General features: G+C 44.4%; 1 protein-coding gene across 2 annotated transcripts in view; it reads right to left on the bottom strand.

The window, feature by feature from the left end:
- tmem123 (transmembrane protein 123) overlaps positions 1-14,880 on the bottom strand; it is a 30,035-nt gene extending 15,155 nt beyond the window's left edge. For both annotated transcript variants that reach the window (XM_043691128.1, XM_043691127.1), the window contains exon 1: positions 14,742-14,880. In XM_043691128.1, the coding sequence (XP_043547063.1) occupies positions 14,742-14,817 (76 nt within the window). In that variant the 5' untranslated portion in view covers positions 14,818-14,880. The remainder of the gene's footprint in view (positions 1-14,741) is intronic.
- Positions 14,881-16,508: the final 1,628 nt, after the last annotated feature.

The raw sequence follows: 16,508 nt of genomic DNA on the forward strand, positions 1-16,508 counted from the left end.
GAAGAGGGTTACCTCAGATTACAACAGGATCTGGACCAGATGGGCCAATGGGCTGAGAAGTGGCAGATGGAGTTTAATTCAGATAAGTGCGAGGTGCTGTATTTTGGGAAAGCAAATCTTAGCAGGACTTATACATTTAATGGTAAGGTCCTAGGGAGAGTTGCTGAACAGAGACCTTGGAGTACAGGTTCACAGCTCCTTGAAAGTGGAGCCGCAGGTAGATAGGATAGTGAAGAAGGTGTTTGGTATGCTTTCCTTTATTGGTCAGAGTATTGAGTACAGGAATTGGGAGGTCATGTTGCAGCTGTACAGGAGATTGGTTAGGCCACTGTTGGAATATTGCATGTAAGTCTGGTCTCCTTCCTATCGGAAAGATGTTGTGAAACTTGAAAGGGTTCACAAAAGATTTACAACGATGTTGCCAGGGTTGGAGGATCGGAGCTACAGGGAGAGGCTGAACAGGCTGGGGCTGTTTTCCCTGGAGCATCGGAGGCTGAGGGGTGACCTTATAGAAGTTTACAAAATCATGAGGGGCATGGATAGGATAAATAGACAAAGTCTTTTCCCTGGGGTTGGGGAGTCCAGAATGAGAGGGCATAGGTTTAGGGCGAGGGGGGAAAAGACATAAAAGAGAGCGAAGAGGCAACTTTTTCACACAGAGGATTGTACGTGTATGGAATGAGCTGCCAGAGGATGTGGTGGAGGCTGGTACAATTGCAACATTTAAGAGGCATTCGGATGGATAAATGATTAGGAAAGGGTTTGGAGGGATATGGGCCGGGTACTGGCAGGTGGGACTAGTTTGGGTTGGGATATCTGGTCGGCATGGACGGGTTGGACCGAAGGGTCTGTTTCCATGCTGTACATCTTTATGACTCTAATTGATTGGTAATTGTCTGAATGTACTGTACGATTATGGCCTGTAACTTTCTTTAAGAAAAGTATAAAAATATTTGTTTTAAGCCATGAGTGCAGCTCCTGTGAGGAGCATGGAGGTTAAACACTTTCGTGTTTTTGGACGATCTGTGCCCAGCCATATGAAAAATAATGTGGAGTCTTAAACGACCAGACCGATCGAGAGTGTTTATTGACTGATTGCTGAACCGAGACACACAGCCGGGGGGGTTTCTGTGATGCGGATTCGGTACAGACAGATTGTGAACAGTGGTGTAAGAGCCTTGCGTCCCCCACTATTGAGTGTTGAGGAATCAGCCGACCACACGTGGGGGATTTTCTGCGTTTGGATTTCCTCGCATTCAAGTCGAGGTTGACTTGACCCTTCGATGTCTATTGTCTCAGTCCTGGTAAGAATTCTCTTAAAAAAAAAGAGCAGGGTCGGGGACTCCCACTAACAGGTCGAGGACCTGTGGATCTGAAACAGAGTCGGGGACTCTTTTTTAAAAAAAAAGGGGGTCGGGGACCCAGATTCGGTCAGATTGTTATTGTCTAAATTGATTCCCAAATTGTTCTGTGAAAGACGAAATAAGGAAGTATCGCGATACACTATAATCAGACTAAAGAGGGTTTTGGAAAGTTGAGAAGGGTTTGCAGAAGTCATTAATTTTGTTGTGTGTTGACGGGTTGTTAAACAGTGAAGGTCTTAAGTCAGGATTATGAAAGGTAGGTTGTTTAAGATAGGCAATAATATAGATAAGATGGAAGATCCATCTTCTTCATTGGTGGAACTATGTGAGAAGTATCCGGAAAAGTCTGAAAGCCTGCAAAAGCCTTCTGGTGCCTTAAATAAGACATTGGGTGAAGAGCAGTGGCCATTGGGTGGCCCTAAAAAGTATTCAGTTGGCTAAATCAGCCCAACAATTGGTTTGACAACGAAGCCTGAGCTCTAAAACGACAGAATTGATTGGACTGTGGTGACAATTCTGTTGTGAAAGCCACAAAGAATCGGTTTTGCACTCATGGCAGGATATTGCCACCAAACTGGGAAATGAATTAACTAATGATTGTACCATGAAATCTATTGAGGTCCTCAAAAATGAATGTGCTTAAGTCAAACATCACAGAAACAAAAAGAACTGTGCAGTTCGATGGTTGGCCTTGGTTTGGGTGTGGGAGACAATGAAAATTCAGATTTAGATAATTGATGTTCCTCTACCGCCTCCCCACCCCCACTTAATCCACAAGCAAATCTTAATGCACCCCCGGTTATTCCAGTCCCTGCCGGATCGACAAGTCAAGTGCCCCCTGTCCTAACCCCTTCCCCACAGACTGTTCAACCTCCTGCTTATCAAACTGTTGTTCCACCTAATTCTCAAATTCCCATTGTTCTGTTGCACCGATCGCTATATTTCTCCCGCCTGGATTTACCCCCACTAATGCTGCTTCTTCTCATATTCGTCCGATTACTGTTAGTTCAGCAACTGCAGCTTATCCTCAGACATATACTGCTGCCGTAGCCACGCCTACTCCTCCGCCCCACCCAAGTTTACTGTCTCTGTAGCTTGGAACACTCACAGTCAACAAAAATCAAAATCTCGCCAATCTTCTAAAAGGTCTTACCGTGCCATGCCACAATGATCAGAAACCCCGCTGAGTTCCTCTTCTGAGGACTCAGGAGATAAAATACCCGGTCCAAACATACCGCTTTAAGAGAACTGTCGAATCCACAGACTGGTGCTGCCGGTCAAAACGTGACTATCCTTGTCTACTGTCCCTGGAAGCCCCATGAAATTATGTGCATTCTCAGTAATGGCCAGACCGCCACAAGGTTCCTCAGCAGTTTGCTGATTTCCTAAACACCACCATTAAAGTTTATGACGGCACTGCCCAGGACCTTTGGGCCCTTATTCAACAAATCCTTACCCGCACTGAATATGCCTGGTTCACTGAACGCGTTAGTCATAATGATTTTGCTGCCCTTGCTAATGTTGTAGAATCAGCCATGAATGGATGATATCCTTGCTGCTACATCCGCCATACTGGCAAAACCTATTGACCTTACTCATATCCCCGAACTTCACCCCAAAAGTAAGGAGTCCGCTGAAGATTTTCTTGAATGCTTCCAAGAATGTTATGAGTCCTATTCTGGGGATCGAGCTTTGAATTTCCATGTTGTCAATGCTAAATATAACTCCGTGTTATTGACCTGTTTGCCACCGTCTGTCGTCACAGCAGTCAAGACAAATAATCTGGACTGAGTCGACGTTAATCCTAATTAACTCCATCATTCTGTTAAGGCTTTGTGGAAACATCATAGTGAAGGCAAAGGTCTGACCCACAAAGTCAGAATTTGCTGCGCAGGAGGAGATTTCACACCAATTACCCGTGCGTTGCAGTGGCGGCCCTACACCCATTCGCAGTCACGGTCATGGACATGGTAGAGGGGTCCCCACCAGATGACTCCCTCAGAGCTATTTCAAATGTGGCAACCCATATCACTGGGCTCGTGACTGCCCGACCCAAGGCTGCTTTAATTGTGGCCATCCTTTTCATTGAGCTAATTGCCCTAAAGAGGCAACAGGGGGCAACCAAGGAAGCGCATATGGAAATTACCCTCAGGACCCCTATGATAGCTGGGAAAATCTCCCTAAATATAATCACCCTCTGATGCAAAACAATCAGTCTTCCCAATGACTAAGTAACTTTCCTTTCCAACCTGTCTTATAAGCAGGAACCTACAATCTTTCTTAAAGTTGAAAACAGATGGTATCCCTTTCTAATCGACATGGGGGCCTCAATGTCTTCAGTGAAATCTGACAATGAATCTTCCAATCTCTAAGAAGATCAAAAAGATTATTTGGCTTTCAAGGTGAAACCCACTATTATCCACTTTCTGATCCAGTTCCTGTCTATTTCCAAGACTATTCCCTGGACCACTGCTTTGAGATTACTACCACATTATCCTGCAATCTGCTGTGTGTCTTTTAAGTCAAACTTGCCTGTTCCCCTGATGGTGTCCAACTTGATTCCAACACAGTTGAACTTGTCCACTAAACCCCAATGGTGGTCACTTGACCTTAACCCCCAAAGATCTGGAAGTCATGTCACCCTTGCTTATCGGACAGACCAAGACCAATCCCTTGAAGATTTTTTTTTAGGGACTTGATTGGTACCGAATGGAGGAGAAAGTGAGGACTGCAGATGCAGGAGATCAGAGCTGAAAATGTGTTGCTGGAAAAGTGCAGATCAGGTAGTATCCAAGGAGCAGGAGAATCGACGTTTCGGGCATAAGCCTGAAGAAGGGCTCATGCCCGAAACGTCGATTCTCCTGCTCCTTGGATGCTGTCTGGTACTGAATGGATCCTAGATAAGGTCACCGGGCCTGAGGGTGAAGCAGATTATGTTCAAATATCCATTCACCTGTGGAAACAAGCAGATACCTCAGCCAGAAGGTCAATCTGCCTCATCATGCTAAAGACTTGGGCCCTTTGGTCCAATATGCAATCACCAGGGCTGACCCACACTGCTATCATCTGCAAATACTCCAAGGAGGGATGACTGTCCTCTACTATACAAAGTCTACCTCTCACAATGCCACACTCCTGCACCATGAAAGTTGGGATATCCTTGATTTAGTCCACCCTGATATATGGGCTGAAACATCTTTCCATGTTAGACTTACGGATTGCGAACCCATTCAGATCGCTCTAAAACTAAATGTAATTCAACCATCCATCTCCGAATACCCACCGAAACAACAAGCGATACCGAGCCTCATCGCTCTAATTGATTACTTTCTCCACAAAGGCACTCTGGTCCCACTTTGAAATTCGCTGCCCACAGGCTGCAGAGCAGGTGGAATGTGGTAACCAGACTCTGAAAGCTAAACTTGCCAAGTTGACTTCTGAGACAGGACTTTCCTGGGTTGGGTTATTGCCTCTGGTTTTGTTCCACCTACGGTGCACGCCTTTGGGTAAAACTCATTTATCCCCAGCTGAAATAGTCTACGATCGAGTTTTCCGCACACTTTGAATGATGCCTCCTCCTCTATTTACTTCCATCACGTGACAGAGGACATGTCCTCCTATGTTCTCTCGTTGACTAAAATTTTGCGAGGTCTTCACTCCTAAGTCTGTGCTGCCCATGAGAAGCTCCCCTCTCTTGACAGTGTTCCAACTGTTGAACCGGGCTCTTCGCGTCGCGTCCTCCAACCTTGATGGGAAGGACTCTTCCAGGTCCTCCTCACCACCCTGACTGCTGTTAAGGTTGCCAGGCACTCTTGCCTGGTTTTACCTCCATCATTACAAGGTCATCACACGAGCCCCTTCCAAGGAGCAATATGATGGAGATGGAGACGATGGGGAACTGAGAGAGGAACCAGAATCAAACCAGACTACTAAGATATAGCTGCATGCTTCGAATAGTAATTCTTATTCTTTTTTAAGATATCCCAATCCTTGATCGGGAAATGACCATTATGATGAAGACCGAACTTACCCTGCTATGTGGGCTCGTTGCTGGCATTGGTGCTCAAGAAGGGACTGTTTACCTGTGTGATCCTTTACAACCAGAGACTGTGTACCATTTATGTCGAAAATATGTCATTGTGTGCTGAGAAACTGATTCCTTTGATGCATGGAACATTATCAAGAAATATTGTTGCAGTGGTCAACTCATCAAGTAGATCTGATAGTTCATTTACAGAACAAGTCTCAATGATCTTTATCCTGTCAAGGTGTTTTGTGCCAGTTTAATTTCATTGTGCTATTCGCAGCCCTGGTAAGCTTTGCCTCTATTCAAAAGGTCTAAGTCTGCACACCGCAAAAGAGAAGAGGGAAATGCTATCTTTCACTAACTTGTTTCTTCAAAGTCACAATAAAAATTTGGCCAGATGAAGTGGTTAGCCACGCCCTCAAATCAGCAAAAACCTCTGACCGCTCTGCCCCTCACGAATCCCAACAAGAGAGTATGGAACGCTTCCAAGGCATTTACCGGACGTAATGTTTCTTTTGACTATTACTTATCCCCACCTGCTAGTTGCTTGTGGACTTCCTCTAATAAGTCCGGGGTAGCCAATCGGAATTGTTACAACGGTATGGAATGGAGTCGCACTTATGTGAACGTGACTAAAACTATTCCATGCGCTTTGGTCAACTATACCAACCACTACTGTTCCTCTGAGGGACCTCGCCTCTCATGTGTATACCTACTGAAGGAGTGTGTCTCTCTTATTGCTGGTGTTCTGGCCCTTTGTGGTATGGGTAATGGCACCCACCTTTACTAATGTGACCTCCTAATGGCACCTCCATCTTCCCAATTGTGGTATGTAAGGGACCAATCTGGGGACAATAACTGCATCTCTTACCGAAAGACCCGCCTCTTTTTACTGAGCGGGTGTCAACCATACTTTGTAGCCATGGACTACCCATACATTCGGGGTAGTCACAAAGACAGGCCTGCTTCTTATTGGGAAGCCCCCTCCATTATCTATACTAAACTCGGTTATTATTTTTTCAGCCAAGGCAAAGCGACCAACTTCCTCGTTCCTGATGAAATAGGTACTCTGTGCTGAAGCTGTAGGGACACTTTCCCCAACTACTGTTCTCTGCCCAAATACCTGGGAATGGGGTGGGGGTTTCCCTGCCAAATGTTCAGTTTCACCTGAATTCTGTGCTCATTGGAGGTGTGTTAAGGCTTTGGGCAGTATTAAAGTTCACTCTGTGGGCTATGTATTTCTTAGTACAATTTCCTTTGGAGGATCTGCAGAAATTATTAGCCATCAAAACCAAAATTATCTTATTTGTGGTCTCACCTTCTTGGGTAATGAAACGGCCTCAGCCTTAGCAGGAGTTAAGGACATGCTCTCAGAATTACATATATTCTCCCAGCAAAACCAGTACGCCTTTGACTACCTACTCGCCAAAGAGGGTGGGGTTTGCGACATAGTTAAAGACAAGTGTATGATGGGGATTACTGACGTAATCGAGAACATTACCGAGCATGTAAATAATATCAGCACCTTCGTCAATCAAATAACAGAAGGCACTGGATGGGGAGATTGGGGTTTTGGCTCATGGTACAAAAACCCATGTGCACAGCTCCTCTGAGGAACACGGAAGTGTATATTTCTAGACGATCTGTGCCTGGCCATATGAAAAATAAAGTGTGAAGTCTTAAAGGACCAGACCGATTGTGAGCGTTTATTGACCAAACGCGGTACGAGAGACCCTGCCGGGGGTCGAAATCTTCAGACTTACATACTTAATGGCAAGATCCTGGGGAATGTTGCTGAACAGAGAGATCTTGGAGTGCAGGTTCATAGTTCCTTGAAAGTGGAGTCGCAGGTAGCTAGGATGGTGAAGGTAGTGTTTGGCATGCTTGCCTTTATTGGTCAATGTATTAAATATGTGAGTTGGGAGGTCATGTTGCAGCTGTGCAGGACATTGGTTAGGCAACTTTTGGAATACTGCGTTCAATTCTGGTATCCCTCCTATAGGAAAAATGTTGTGAAACTTGAAAGGATTCAGAAAAGATTTACACGGATGTTGCCAGGGTTGGATGATATGAGTTATAGGGAGAGGCTGAAGAGCTGAAAATGTGTTGCTGGAACAGCGCAGCAGGTCAGGCAGCATCCAGGAAACAGGAGAATCGACGTTTCGGGCATAAGCCCTTCTTCAGGCTGAAGAGGCTAGGATTATTTTCCCAGGAGCATTGATACGGAGGGTGAACTTAAGAGGTTTATAAAATGGATAAGGTGAGTAGCCAAAGTTTTTTCCCTGGAGTGATGGAGTCCAAAACTAGAGGGCATAGATTTAAGATGAGAGGGGAAAGATTTAAAATGGACTTAAAGGGAACTTTTCCATGCAGAGGGTGGTGCTGTATGGAATGAGCTGCTAGAGAAAGCAGAGTAGGCTGGTACAATTACATTTCAAAGGCATCTTCATGGATATATGAATTGCAAGAGTTTACAGGGATTATGGACCAAATGCTGGCAAATGGGACTAGATTAAGTTAGGATAGCTAGTCGTCATGGATCAGTTGGACCAAAGGGTCTGTGTCCATGCTGTACATCTCGATGACTCTGACTTGGTCGCCATAGCTCTCTCTGGTACAGAATTCCACAAGATTACCAGCTGTGAAAAAATTTTTCATCTCAATTCAAAATGGCCTACCCATATCTTGAGACTGTGACCTATTGTTCTGAACCACCTAATTAGGGAGATATTATTACTGCAATCAGTCTGTCCAACCTGTCAGAATTTTATGTTTCAATAAGATCCCGTTTTATTCTTCTAAATTACAGTTCCAGTCTAACCCAAGAATTAGTCTGGTAAACCTTCTCTGCACTCCCTCTATAGCAAATGTATCTAAGAAAAAGAGACTAGAACTGCACACAATACACCAGAAGCGGTCTCACTAAGGCCCAGTGCAATTGCAACACAACTGCCATCTTCTGGTGCTTAAAAGGGGAGGCAATGGCCCAGTGATATTATTACCGGATTGTTAATCTAAAGACCCAGATAATGTTCTGGGGACCCAGGTTCGAATCCCACCATGGCAGAGGGTGGGGTTGGAATTCAATAAAGATCTGTAATTAAGAGTCTAATGATGAGCATGAATCCATTGCTGATTGTCAGAAAAAAACATCTAAAGTCCTTTAGGCAAGGAAACTGCCATCCTTACTTGGTCTGGCCTACATGTGACTCCAGAATCAGAGCAATATGATTAATTCTTAACTGCCCTGTAGGAAATTAGGGATGGGCAATAAATGCTGCCTCATCCTGTGAATGAATAAATTTTAAGAAAAATCAGTGAAGGACACCCTACCAAATGTCTAATAAATAAAAGCAAAATGCTGCCGATTCTGAAAGCCTGAAACCAACAGAATGCTGGAAAAACACAGCAGGTCTGGTGGCACCTGTGGAGAGAGAACAAGTTAACATTTCATACAAGATATGACTCTTCGTTGAAACTGAAAGGAGTTACAAAATGGTGGGTTTTATGCTTTTGACGGAGGTGGAGGAGCAGCAGGGGCTCTAAATGCTGTGAAGGCCAGTGCAAAAGATAAAGGGATTGCTAGTTGTGGTGAAAGAGAAGTAGAGAAAGGATAGTAATTTAAGGTGTGAAAGGGCGTGCAAACAGTTAACCCAACTCCACACCCACTCGATGCATATCACTCAAATACAACGTGTGGAAAGTGAGGGGGGGGGGGGTAAGAGAGAAGAGGAGGCATGGCCCAGCGCTGTCTCAGGGCCTGTAGTACTCAGTGAGTCTGCTGTTCAGTAAGATTTTTTAAAAGTTCACTGTTGAACTCTCACTTATTCCAAATTCTGAAAACCAGCTGGTCCTGAGTGTTTCGGATAAGAGATTGTATATCTGTATTAAGAGTGATGGAAAAGTGGACCAGGGAATCACAGAGACAACAGTCCCTGTGCAGCGCTGACAGTGAAAGTGAGGGGAAAATGTGCTTGGTGGTGGCACCCTGCTGGAGGCTGTAGAAATGGTAAAGGATGATCCTTTGAATGAAGAGTTGGATGGGTTGAATGGGTTGGAAAGTGAGGAAAAGGGAAACTCTTACATCGGTCTGGGAAGGAGTTGGGGCAGAAGTGCAGGTGATTGATCACACATGGCTCAAGCCCCTGTCAACCACAGTGAGAAAGGAATCCTTGGTTGAATACTGTACTAAAATAGGTGAGAAAAGTAAGAAAAATAATACATTTACAAATGAATATGGATGGGTTAGGTGTATGGGCTAAAATTTAGCAGATGATGTTTACTGTGGGTAATGAGATTTTCCAATTTGGTTGGAGGAATAAAAAAGCAACTTATCTAAATTGAGAGAAACTTCAGAATTGTTCAGTGCAGAGAGACCTGGGTGTCTTTGCACATAAATCACAGAAAACTAGTATGCAGGCACAAAAGATAAGGAAGGCAACTGATTTTTTGGCATTATTGCTAAAGTGACAGAGTATAAAAATAACAAAGTGTTGCTGCAACTGTACAAGTAAGATGGCATCTGGAGTACTGCATACAATTTTGGTCCTTTTAAAAGAGACTAGGGCGAAAAATCAAAAGACATGCAATTGACAGTATTATATTTGCATGGATTGTGAATGGTTTCCTATCTGCTAACAGGAATAATCAAGAAATGGGCGTTTTTCTGAGTAAAGGGCGAACATGGAAACTCCACTGGATTAGTTCTTGGGACCTAGACATTCACAATTTATAATGAACAATTTTGATGAAAGAATCAAATTGAATCTTTCCAAGTTGCTGATGACATAACACCAGCTAGGATTGAGCACATAGAACATTACAGCGCAACATAGGCCATTCGGCCTTCAAGGTTGCACCGATCTATGAAACCAATCTGAAACCCATCTAACCTACATCATTCCATTTTCATCTATATGCTTATCCAATAACCATTTAAATGCCCCTAAAGTTGGCGAGTCTACTACTGTTGCAGGCAGGGCGGTCACCTTTCAATCTTCTTCTCTCTAATGAAAACAGCCTCATGTCCCTCAGCCTTTCCTCATAAGTCCCTCCCTCCATACCAGGCAACATCCTAGTAAACCTCCTCTGAACCTTTTCTCATGCTTCCACATCCTCCCTATAATGCGGTGACCAGAACTGTGTGCAATGCTCCAAGTGCAGCTGCACCAGAGTTTTGTATAGCTGCAACATAACCTCGTGGCTCCGAAACTCAATCCCTCTACCAATAAAAGCTAATACAATGTACGCCTTCTTAACAATTCTATCAATCTGGGTGGCAACTTTCAGGGATCTATATACATGGTTGAAACTTTATTGCTGGAACAGCACAGCAGGTCAGGCAGCATCCAGGGAACAGGAGATTCGACGTTTCGGGCACAGGCCCTTCTTCAGGAAAGGGCCTGTGCCCGAAACGTCGAATCTCCTGTTCCCTGGATGCTGCCTGACCTGCTGTGCTGTTCCAGCAATAAAGTTTCAACTTTGATCTCCAGCATCTGCAGACCTCACTTTCTCCTCCATCTATATACATGGACACAGAGCTCTCTCTGTTCAACGACACTGCGAAGAATCTGATGTTAGCCCAGTAGTCTTTACTCCTGTTGCTCCTTCCAAAATGAATCACCTCATTTTTCCACAACAAACTCCATTTGCCACTTCTCAGCCCAGCTCTGCAGCTTATCTTTCCAACTCCACCGACCTTAGCATAATCCGCAAATTTACTAACCCATCCTTCTATGCCTCAAAGTCATTTATAAAAATGACAAGCAACAGTGGCTCCAAATCAGATCCTTGAAGTACACTACCAGTAACTGAACTCCAGGATGAACATTTCCCATCAACCACCACTCTCTATCTTCTTTCAACTAGCCAATTTCTGATCCAAACCACCAAATCACCCTCAATCCCATGCCTGTTGTATTTTGTGCAATAGCCTACGGTACCATATCAACGCCTTACTGAAATCCATATACACCACATCACTGCTTTACCCTCATCCACCTGTTCAGTCACCTTCTCGAAGAACTCTAAGGTTTGTGAGGCACGACCTACCCTTCACAAAACTATGTTAATTATCCCTAATCAACTTATTCCTTTCTAGAGGATTATAAATCCTCTCCCTTATAACCCTTTCCAACACTTTATTCAAAAGTGAAGTAAGGCTCGCTGGTCTGTAATTACCATGGTTCTCTCTACTCCCCTTCTTGAACAAGAGGACATTTGCTTTCCTTCAGTCTTCTGGCACTAGTCCTGCAGACAATGATGACAAAGATCAAAGCCAAAGGCTTGGCAATCTACTCTCTGGTTTCCTAGAGACTCCTAGGATAAATTCCATCCGGCCCAGGGGACTTATCTATTTTCATATTTTCCAGGATTGTTAAAACCTCCTCTTTATGAACCTCAACCCTGTCTAGTATAGTAGCCTGTATCTTTGTATTCTCAACAACATTGTCTTTGTTCAGTGTGACTACTGAGGCATTTAAATTATGAGCAAGGATTGAATAGGTCAGGACTGTTTTCCCTAATAGTAGAAGACTAAGAGCAGAATTTTCAGAACTTTTCAAAATATCGAGTGGTCTAGACAGGGTAGGAAGAAATTGTTCCTACTTTTCAAAGGATTGATACCAGAGGACACTACTTTAATACATTTTGCAAAAGAAATAAATGAATTGTGAGAAAAAAAAAGATTTTTCACACAACGAAGAGTTAGGATTCAGAATACATTGCCTGCAAGTGTGATGGAGGCAGATTCAACTGAGACATTCAAGCAGGCATTGGATGATTACACAAATAGAAATAACATGCAGGATTACAGGGAAAATGCACAGAATGCTGGTATAGATGTGATGGGTCAAATGCCCTCTTTTGCACTGTAACACATTTGTTTATTTGCCCAAATTATCCTTTTTTTCCTATATCGTCAACAGGAACCACTAGAAAATTTCGAAAATGCAATTTTATGCACTACTCATTCATAAAACTTTAGGATCAAAACATGTTTGACCGGATTGCGGCAGAACACAGAGGAAAAGGAGCTTAAAAATGAAGTTATAAAGTCTTTCAGCTCCTGGCTATGAAGTGGTTTACTTGAATATTGCCAAGATGAGGGGTTTGATGTGTCAAGGGACTAGAGATATTGGGATTTTTCTCCTCAGAACACAGAACATTTAAAAATAGCTTTATAGAGCAATTCAAAATTGGAGGTGTTTGGATACAGAACGAAAGCAGAAACTGTTCTCCTGGGTTTCTTCAAAGACACACAGTATGAAAATACTTACTAAAAAGCAAGGGAAAATCATATTTAAAAACAAAGCTCAGCAAATTGTTATGATCTGGAAGTTGCGTCCAAAGGATTCTGGAAGCAGTCAAAAAGGAACTCAAAGGGATCATTACTTCAATTTTTTTTAACCATCCCCTCCCCCCATAATCTTCAATGGAAACTAATTGTTCTTTCAGCATATACACAATTTTATTAGTATAGATTCAAAATAACATAGGGTGGCACAGTGGGTAGCACTGCTGCCTCAAAGCACTAGGGACCTGGGATCGATTCCACCCTCAGTTAACTGTTTGTGTTGAGTTTGCACATTCTCCGAGCATGGTTTTCTCCACATGCTCGTTACCTCCCATAGTCCAAAGATGTGCAGTTTAGGTGGATTAGCTATGCTAAATTGCTTCAGTTTCCAGGGATGTGGAGGAAAACCATGGGAAATGAATGGTTATAGGCTAAGGAAGGTGGATCTGGGTGGGATACTCTTTGGAGGGTCACTGTGGACTCAATTGACCGAATGGCCTGCTTCCACACTGTAAGCATTCTATGATTCTATTAACTTTACCAGGATTGCCAAGTTGCGACAGCATTTTCTGATTAAATTACATATTTCCAACATGTGCAGTATTTTACTTTTAACTATGGTCTAAATTTTACCTCCAACGTTTCTTAAATATTTCATTTAAAATCTTGATGTATTTTATAGTCCAATTTGTCTGAAGGCCCAGCAAATACAGTGAAGTACTTTTTAAGTAAGTTGGGGTTAATTGTATAAATAACATTCTTTGTTTACACTGAAAATAGTGTTGCACAACATTCAAGTTTATTTACACAAAAGAGATGTAATCATATAAATAAACACTTAGACGTGCTCACGTAAATGTCACCTTAGCAGTCTTGATACTAGAATGTTGTTATGGCACTAAAGCACAACTTTGGCAAGTAGGGCAACCCAATGTGCTATAAACATTAAGAGTATTAACACTGTAAAACAAGAACTATAGTGAATAAATGGATTAAGTGCCCACAGCTTCAGCCTGGAAACTGATAAAGATGGAGAAAGTGAGGTCTGCAGATGCTGGAGATCAGAGCTGGAAATGTGTTGCTGGAAAAGCGCAGGTCAGGCAGCATCCAGGGAACAGGAGAATCGACGTTTCGGGCATAAGCCCTTCTTCAGGAATGGGGAAAGTTTGTCCAGCAGGCTAAGATAAAAGGTAGGGAGGAGGGACTTGGGAGAGGGGCGTCGGAAATGTGATAGGTGGAAAGAGGTCAAGGTGAGGGTGATAGGTTAGACTGGGGTGGGGGCGGAGAGGTCGGGAAGAAGATCTCAGGTTAGGAAGGCGGTGCTGAATTTGATGGATTTGACTGAGACAGGGTGGGGGGAGGGGAAATGAGGAAACTGATAAAGATGGCCTGACCTTTATTCTGTTGTGGAGGAGCTGGTGTTGGACTGGGGTGGATAAAGTCAAAAACTACACAACGCCAGGTCCTACCCCACCTGATGAAGGAGCAGCGCTCCAAAACTAGTGCTTCCAAATAAACCTTGTTGGACTATAACCTGGAGTTGTGAGATCTTTAACTTCACTCTGATAAAACCTGAAGTTCCTTGTGGTGGTGACTTGACAGAAATCCTGGGATTTACACATTAATCAATCGAAATCTGCACCTAATTCTTTAATCGGTTAGAATGGAGTAGTCATCTAGGCTTGCTCAATACATTGGCTCAGATTGCATGACCCTTTGATCTTGTACTTATATATTCTGTGGGGGGTCCTCCACATCAACGATGGAAACGTTACAGCAAGATAGCACATCACATCCCTCCATCAAAAACAAAGTTGGGGATAAAAACTTCACAAACATTGTGCCTCTCAATATTGACGACTCGTACCAGAACGTCCTTCTTACTTTCCCTACCACGAAGAAAAGGTAACGTTCCTTGTACCTCTGTCCCATTAAAACGTCCCGTTATCCAGTCAGGCCAGGTCCTGACAGGGAGATTCCCCTGCTCCTCTTGAAAAACAAAAATAAATAAAACAGACGAGAGACACCTGAGGGACGAAGCTGTGGCCACACTCACCAGAGGCAGACGACGAGCTGAAGGCGGTTAGGAACAGCAGCAACGCTCCACAAATACAAAGCGCCGCCGGCTTCATGGTGCAGCCGCCCGCAGTCGTGCTCGTGCTCTCTGCCCCGCCCCCTTGCCGCGCGCGCTCTCTGACCCTCCCCCTTGCCGCGCGCGCTCTCTGCCCCGCCCCCTTGCCGCGCGCGCTCTCTGACCCTACCCCTTGCCGCCCGCGCTCGCTGACCCTGCCCCTTGCCGCCCGTGCTCTCTGAACCCCCCGCCACTCGCGCTCTCTGCCCCGACCCCTTGCCGCCCGCACTCACGCTCTCTGCCCCGCCCCCTTGCCGCCCGCACTCGCGCTCTCTGCTCCGCCCCTTGCCACTCGCGCTCTGCCCGCCCCTTTGCCGCTCGCACTCTGCCCCGCCCCCTTGCCGCTCGCACTCGCGCTCTGTGCTCCTCCCTCCTTGCTGCTCGCGCTCTCTGTCCCTTCCCCAGCCGCCCGCACTCGTGCTCTCTGCCCCTCCCCCCCCCTCCCCCTTGCTGCCAGCGCGTGCAGTGGACATACTTCTCCTCGCGCCAGGTGAGCCGTCTTCGCGCCGTCGCAGCTGCACGCGGACCGCCTGAAGACCAACGGACATTTCAACCGTTGAGCTGAGCAATAAGTTAAAACCAGATTTGTAATTTGCTGGCACGGTTAGCCGTTAAATGACGAGATTTACTGAGTTGGGAGCAACTTAATGTTGTAATGACAAAGTCTAGTTTTTAAAAAAAATCTGCAGGCGATGTTGCTTCCACACAGACGGTGAAGTGATAAAAACAGAAATTGCTGGGGAAATTAACGTTTCGAGTCGACGACACTTGACTATGAGGAGCTATAAGCTCATCTTGATTCGTACTGTCACTTGTTTCCCTACCGTTCATTCTCGTCCGCACAATAGCACCATGCTGCTTCTTGGCTGTGCCGAAATTTCACTGATGTGGAGGAGGAGTGGGGTGTATAAAGTTAAAAATCACACAACACCAGGTTATAGTCCAACAGGTTTATTTGGGAGCACTAGCTTTCGGGTTGTGGAACTGGATCATAGGACACAGAATTTATAGCAGAAGATAATTGTGTCATACAATTGATGCAATGTAGCCAGTCAAACAAACCAGAAATTGCTCGAGAAACTGGACAGAAAGCAAAGTTAATCGTTTGAGGAACCAGTGACCCTTCTTCACGACAGATTTTAGGCAGGAAAATGTGGTATGTATGTATTCTATTTCCTGAAGAAGGGCTTAAGCCCGAAACGTCGATTCTCCTGCTCCTCGGATGCTGCCTGGCCTGCTGTGTTTTTCCAGCACCACATTTTTCAACTCTGGTACTCCAGCATCTGCAGTCCTCACTTTCTCCTATGTATGCTGAAGACCAGGAGTACGTAATAGATGGAGATGGCCCAGAAAGAAAACAGCATCTTTGCAAGAAAAAAGGGATGCAGAATGAGTGGAGAAAGGAAAGCAATAGGGACCAGTAGGAGGTGAAAATGCAGTTGGCTGATGAAAGCAGCTATTTGCAGCATAATGACAGATCCAGAAGTTGGGAGGGGGCAGGTCCGGCACGAGTAAAGAGCATGGAAGAAGGTGTTGAGGTTCTAAAATTATTGAACTCGATATTTCAAGTATTTTAATTTATTTCTTTTTTATTCTAAATAAATTCTAAAGTTACGTTTTAGTATTATGTACTTGTGTAGGTAAAAACAAGGACTGCAGATTCTGGAAACCAGAGTCTAGATTAGAGTGGTG

Source organism: Chiloscyllium plagiosum, chromosome 6 (genome assembly GCF_004010195.1).
Source record: "Chiloscyllium plagiosum isolate BGI_BamShark_2017 chromosome 6, ASM401019v2, whole genome shotgun sequence".
Taxonomy (NCBI): Eukaryota; Metazoa; Chordata; class Chondrichthyes; order Orectolobiformes; family Hemiscylliidae; genus Chiloscyllium; species Chiloscyllium plagiosum.